This window comes from Drosophila willistoni (assembly GCF_018902025.1).
Source record: "Drosophila willistoni isolate 14030-0811.24 chromosome 2R unlocalized genomic scaffold, UCI_dwil_1.1 Seg167, whole genome shotgun sequence".
NCBI classification, from domain to species: Eukaryota; Metazoa; Arthropoda; class Insecta; order Diptera; family Drosophilidae; genus Drosophila; species Drosophila willistoni.
Genome location: NW_025814050.1, coordinates 8,908,597 through 8,915,962, shown reverse-complemented (window position 1 = coordinate 8,915,962; position 7,366 = coordinate 8,908,597). Strand labels below are relative to the sequence as shown.

The 7,366-nt window shown below is 33.9% G+C and overlaps 1 protein-coding gene across 1 annotated transcript; it reads left to right on the top strand.

Moving 5' to 3' along the window:
- The first annotated feature begins 158 nt into the window (after positions 1–158).
- On the top strand, positions 159–1,369 carry LOC6643770. Its single transcript, XM_002067058.3, has one exon. It carries the CDS (start codon positions 241–243, stop codon positions 892–894), a length of 654 nt encoding a protein of 217 aa, XP_002067094.1. The 5' UTR covers positions 159–240; the 3' UTR covers positions 895–1,369.
- The last annotated feature ends 5,997 nt before the right edge of the window (positions 1,370–7,366 follow it).

Below are 7,366 nucleotides of genomic sequence, written 5' to 3'. Positions count from 1 at the left end.
AAACTTATTTAAATTAAAAGCGGTTATAAAATCAATCTCACCATGGATATTGAGAAATATACGGCACTGAAATCACTTTAACTCAAAATAAGTCTTTACCCAAAAATTTTATTATGAAATTTCAAACTAAAAATATATTTTTATATACAAACTTTCGTTGAATTTCACAGTATGTGTTTGTGCATTTGCTGTCTATTAATTTTTTAAATTTACTAAATTTACATAGATCACATTTTTACCATGGTCAAGACAATAGCTGTTTGCGTAGCATTCCTTTGTCAATTGCTGGGTTACTCATTATTTCTAAGCCAACCTGAGGATAAATGCTCACCGGCTCCCAGCCTAGCTAGTTGGATCTTTCTATTGTCTACGATTTGCTTCCTGTCGGACTTTGATTTATATCCAGAACGCTTTATGCACATGGCAAACTTTTGGCAAGTGATCATCGAAATTGTGGCATCCATTTTTCTAGCCGAGATCGGCACTGTGATTATCTGGTGCGGATTGGAGCGATTAATCTATGCTTTGGTAGTGGAATTACTGTGGCTGGTGGGAATAGGAGATTGCCTGCGATGGCTATTTGAGTACTCGATTCTGGGTGTTGTGACCACAGCGTTGAGTGTTGCCATTTTCTGGTACATCATCCGAGCCACCGACAATATATATTATATGAAGAAATATTGGAACAAAATAATATGGAGCTGCTATCATTTTGCAAATTTGCTTCGATGCTATTGGCGGATTGGTACTAAGGCCAGGGCAAGAGCTCTCAGAGCTTATAAAATCGCCTCGAAACGACGACGTCGTCGAAAAAATGAATTTGCTTGTGAGGATGAGGATGACGATGGGTATGGAGACTGTGTCGGAAATGAGGGCGAGGATAAATGTGACTGAGGAATCGTTAAGTGTCATTTGGTGCCAAATTATTGGCTCACATTTTCTGCACTCTGTTCAGTAACTTATCTAGCTTGAATTTATTCCCGTCCTGTTTTCCTGGTTTCCTCCTTTTCCCCACTTTTTTTTTTGCGTTACTTTATGGACTAGCACCGGAAATTTAGTTTCCCTATTGCATATTTCTCGTCTCCAGACTACAAGCTACTACTTTTCATCCCCCTCTCAGTTGTTCACTTCTATCTCCTTTTTTTCTTTTTTTGGCAATCTGTAACAATAAATTTCGTTGGCTGCGGAACAACAAATCCTAACTCCAGTTACTCAGAGTTAGCTGCCAAAAAATGTGTCACCAGTGTCGTACTATGGAGGATGGGCAGTAAAAAAGTCAAACTGATATGAAAAGGAATGCCAATGTTGTGCATGTTTGAGATGTATATGTAAGTGTATAGAGCGATCAGGGATGGAACAGAGCATAGATTCTGGCAAAGGGGCGGGCAAACAAAGTGAAGCCCGTGACCTAATTCCTAGTTCAGAATATATAGTGTTATATTAGTGTCAGAGATTAAACGTGTTTTTTTGTTAGAGAATGGCTATGCCGATAGACATTAGTTGCAATTTGCCTCTTTTTAATTTTTTGTTTTTTTTATAAAACATTTAATATGGCAATTTATTCCTTACGTTTACCTATGGATAATACCGCCCCTGCTATTTAGAATATAAAACTTGATTTTGACATAACAAACACTTTTTATAGTCGTACACAAATAGACAGCATTCAAATGGCAAAATATAAAGTGTTTTCGCAAGTTTTGAGCAATGCCGACTAAAGGTTACCCTTTAAGCAAAGGAATTTAAGTCATTCCGACCAATTTTAAAATTACTTTCATAACAATTCTTTCACATTTCTGATGGTTTATTAGTTAAGTTAGTTTATTGGTTAAGTTAGTTATTGCTTTAAAAATGATAATCCTTTACACAGAAGGAACTTTTGTCACCTTAGTTTTTACAGGTAAAACAACTTCACTTAGCTGATAAACAAATGTCAGGACTTTGCTCTATTAAGACGTAACTTAATGCTTATGAATAATATATCAAATAAGTACTTACTGTAAAGAAGTCGCAGTGCTTTTTTCATGTTGCATACTTTAAGGAGCATTTTATATGTGTTACAAAAATTTAAGGGAATGGTAATAACATGTTTAAAATTCAACTGAGAACACCGAGAATATGAAGAACATTTTACATATCCTGCTATTCCCTATGGGTGCAGGGTATTAAAATAAAAAGGGAAACTGAGGGCGGCAAATAAAAGTAGGCGTGCCACAGAAGTTGCAAACAATCAGAAAACACATTTGCAGATTGCCATGCATTCTAGGAAAAGCAACGCCATATGCTAACTTTGATTACTTTTGCTTGCTTTTATCATACGACCGCCCTTTCCTCCTGTCCCTCCTCCACCACCATCATGCCCATTCAGCTGTCTGTCTCAATTTCGGTAAAACAAAAACAACAAAAAAAATAGTCAAATACGAATACGACAACAACAAAGAGCGCCATTTCATTTGGCTGGGCCGCCCATTTTGCAAAAAGTAGAAGAGAATGCGAAAAAAAGGGAGAGTAATACTAAAACCGGAAACCGGATATGCGACATTTTATCAAGTCAGGCATAAATCAAGAGCTTATGCTGGGATTCTGAAGAGACTCTTTTTGAACTCAAAAAGCTTCTCAACTTTTCTCTTTGTTCGCGTCTCTCTCTCTCTCTCACTCACACTCATTTTCTGTTGTCTGTTGCTGGTTGTGTTTTGGAAATTTGCAAATAATTTATTTTGCATAAATTTGCCAGCACTTTACATGTGAGTTTTTCTACCTGTTCCAACCGCCCGGCCGCTACTCTCGTCTCAACTGTATGCCACTTACCTAGAAAAGAAAAGTTCTCTACAAAGAGCTGAAATACAAAAAATTACATATGCTTTATGCGGGTCACATTGAATTATGCCATGTAATTTGTCTGCTGGCAGGTGTGGCTCATTAATCTTATGCTCGCTTATGAGGGGGTCCCCTTTCCGATCCCCTCCACCTGTGCTTTTCTCTATCTCTCAGTCGTCCTTTTTAGACGCTTCTCAGGCTTACACTTTAGCACACTCTTGGGCCCAGAAAAACATACACACCAACACACACACACACACTCGAATCCATGCCCACATCTACGTGTGTGCTTTAAAGATAAGCAGTTTGGGCCCAGCAGCACGTAGTCCGTTTTCCTTTCATTTTCGGCGAAGGATTCTATATATATATTTTTATTTTTTTTATAGGTGTGCATATACCCTAACAAAAGCAGCAACCTGTGCTTGGACATATGTGTATAAAGGGTTAAGCAATGAAATGTAAGTAAAATATGAAATATTTCAATTTGAATATTAGGCATGAAATTGTCAAAGGTCATTGGTAATAGGTGACCCAGTTGATTATTTGCATGCTTTTACTTTGGAATATCACTAGTTTTAAATAACTAAAGGTCCTGTTATTTCTCCTGAAATGCTTAGGACTGCTCTCTGAAATTGATATTATGTTAATATTCAATATGTGTATATTCCAATAATATTGTTCTTGAATCAAATGTTGTGTCTATCGACTACTCTCTCTCATTTACTCACTTGATCGCTAGTTTAGTTGTTCACTAACTTACTTGTTCAGTGCTTTTTTCACCCACAGCTGCTTGTTTGTTTGGATTTTTCTATGAGTGCGGTTTGATCTTGTTTTTTAACCTAATTAGTTGTGTCCATGTACAGCAGATACAATATATAAAAATGTCAGTAATAGTAGATATACTTAATATAGTCAAAAATTCGTCCATATTAAGCTTTTCGCAAAGAGATTTGTAACCACAAAAAAAGACTAAAGAGGAAAGTCAGCTAACAACTGAGCAATTGAGCCGATGTGCAAGTGAGTAAATGAACAACTGAATAAAATATTCTGTAAGCAATAAGGTTATAAACAAGTATGTCCATGAACTACTCAACAAGTGATTCTGATTGTGAGACTTGACTCAATGAGTGTTTGGTCAAACAAGAACAAGTTTAGCACTGAATTAACGACCCAATACTACTAATTTACTATATTCATTACATTCATTACTTATACAATTTATATTCATTACATATTCATATATAATTTATATTCATTATATTCTTTATATTATTTTAAGGTTAATAAAATTTTTGTTTTATAACTTTCCAATGAAATTTAGTAATGTAGTGTTTATTCCAGAAGTGAATTATATACATATTATCAGCTTTTTCTAATTAGCTGATTACTCGTTACTTCTTCACGTATGTGAAATCGGTTAAGTAAAAAAGGAAAAGGTTGTCGTCTATAAATAGAGAAAGAGCATTCAAGAATTATCCATGAAAAGGCTTACCTGATTTTGGTGTGTTTTAGTTACCGGCCTTACCTGGTTTATGCTTAATGGATTTGCGCTTTTGATGTGCCAACTGTTTGTGTGTGTGTGTGTGTGTGTGTGTGTGGAGTTTGGGTGTAAGTGGCTAAATGTCTATATTAGACGCCATCACTTGCAGTTTCGCATATTTTTTTTTTCGTTGTGTTTCGTTTTCGTTTTCTTGTTGGTTAAGGCCATTTGACTGCCAAGGTGGCAGAAACATAAATTTTCTCACTAAATGGCCATATGAGGGCGGGGATTATGTCCGTATATGCCTTACTCAATTCTTAGGTTCTCTGATCCTCTGTTTATAGCCCTAACCCCTCCCTCCCTAATGTGTGCGAGTGTGTGTGTGTTTGCATTTGAAATTAAAAAGGCTGTCGGTGTTTTTTGGCCGCCTGTGAAATTGAATTTCTCTGTTCATCAGCAGAATTAGCATATATGTATGTTGTACGTGAGATTCCGAGATGAAATTTTGATGGACCATTACAGCAACAGGAAAGGGTGAAGGGAGGTGAAAAAAACGTCAATGTGTGTATTGCTTTTTCAAAGAATTTTCATATTTATTTTTTTAAAATTGGAAATTTATTTCACACACCACAATTGTTTTTTTTTTGTTTTGTTTTTTTTTGTTAGAGTTTGTCTTTGTATTAATTTAGTTTTGTTTAAAGTTGTTGTTTTCGTATTTTGTTTCGCTATTCTTTTAGTTCTTTTATTTTTATTTTTCTTCAACATTTAAAAATTCGCTTTTGTCTTGTTGTAAACAATTATAATTATATAGTATATTTTCCATTTGGTTTTTTTTGTTTTTGTTTTATAAATTTTCTAGAAATGTCTTGCAGATTTTTTTTTGTTTCAGTTTTCAGTTTGAAATGAAATATATTTACATCCAAAACTTTGTTCACCTGTTATTTGGTTTTTCATGGTAATTTGTATCTATTCTCATTCTCATATATGGTGGGTGATTTATTTTTTTTATCATTTTATAAATATGTTTTTTTTTTAACAAGTAAACTATATGATTTAACTAAACTAAACTAAAAGTATTATTTGCTAAGCAAAGAATTTTAATTTATTTAATTTACGAATTTTACCTCAAATTTTGGTATATTTCTGTTGTTAACTAAATTTATTTATCTGTCTAGATTTTAACCTTCTCGAAATGTATTAAATCTTAAGTGTAAGCCAGCTCGAAACAATCGAACAAAGAAGATTATAATAATGTGAGTACGTTAGATGATCCATATAGCCAATTTAGGAACCACCATATTCTATCATCAACAAGTTGAGAATTTTAAATAAAAAGAAGCGAAAAAAGATTTGCACAGCTTATAAAACCAGAATTCACCTTTTCATGCCATGAGCATAAGAGCTTCTCCGTAATCAACAAAAAACATTGCATGCTTTTAGTTTTTATACGATATGCTGTAACCATATGCAAAAATATGGAACAAAATTCTACAAGCAAATAACAGCAGCTGTATATATGTACAACCGGTGTGAAAATGGCTCCTGAAATAGCTATATATATATATGTATATAGCCTGCTCACCTTTGTGTGCTGCCTTTGCAATAATCTTCTTTGTAAATTTGACCTCAAGCCAGCTTATACGAAAGGTTAGTTTAATTTATTTATTTTCCATACTTTTGACACAATTTCGGTTTAATTTTCAAATATATTATAAGATTATGCCCTTGCAACACTTTCCAGTTTTAGCTAAAAACTGTCTTAAGATAATCATAACATCGAAAGCGGACAGAATTGTAGGTATATAATTCAAAGTTTTCACCACAAGATTCAATTCTTCCTGGTTATATATGTATATTTTCTTTGTATTTTTGTAATCAAATCAAGATTTGTATAGATTTTGTTTGCAAGGGTATAAAAACTTTGACAGTTTTCCAAAGTTAAACCAGAATTTAGTTAATTTTAAGACATTTCCAAATTTTCATTAGAGTTTTAAAAATGTTTTTTTTTTTGTTTTTGCGCAATGTGTTTTAACAATTTTTCATTTGTAATTTACAAAAAATTTTCATTTCGTTTTATACATTGAATTTTTTTAATCAAATTGTATATTTTTTTTGTTTTTGTTGGTTTTCTTTAGTTAAGATTGAAAATAATTTGTTCTAATGAATTGTTGAGATTTTAAACTGAATTTAAACAGTTTTTTGTTTGTTTTTAATATTTTACATACATTTACTTAAAATATGTTTACTTTAAATGAACGAATATTTGGTTTTTATTTTGTGTTTTTTGTTTTTGGGTTTTTAGCACGTCAAAAACTATAAATATTTGGACCAAAAATTACCATTGAACCGTATTGATTTTAATAATTTTCTCTTAAGTTTTCAAGTCAAATATGTACAAAGACAGAGAGAAGGAGAGAGTGAGAGAGAGAGAAGGGGAAAATTGAATTTTAAAGTTTAAATTTACGAGGAACAACGAAACTGTGGGCTTATCTCTGCCATTCTACATGACTATTTACAAGGTCAACCCATATCATCAGCTGTGGCAACATGTAGGATGAGTAGGTTGTCGCCATTTTGGCTGCCGTTGACATAGTTTTCCCTTCTTTTACTTGTAAGTTCATTGAAATGGTGGCATTCAAATGTGTCAGATAAACATTCCCACTGACACTTTATGTTTAAATGGGACAGACAGAGACTGTAGAAAGACAGTGAAAATGGGTGAGGAAAATGGCGCGTGAAAGTGAAGTGTGGAAATTTATAGTCTTCGCTTCTAAGATTTTCACAATATGCATAGAAACACCTCAGCCAGAGGCCAAAGTCAAATCAGCACAGATTGGCATAGGGCAAGGACCATGAGAGGGTGAAGGGTGACAAGAGAGAGGTTGAAGTTGGAGAAACTATCGTCGCTTGGCTGCACACAAGTGGCCACATTTATATGGACGATATGTTAGCTTTGTCCCTAGCCAAGTCGTTGGTGTGCATGTGTGTGTGTGTGTGTTATGTATGTTGTAGTCATCTCAAAATAATCAGAGCTAGATCCGGACATGGCCAGCATACATACATATATCT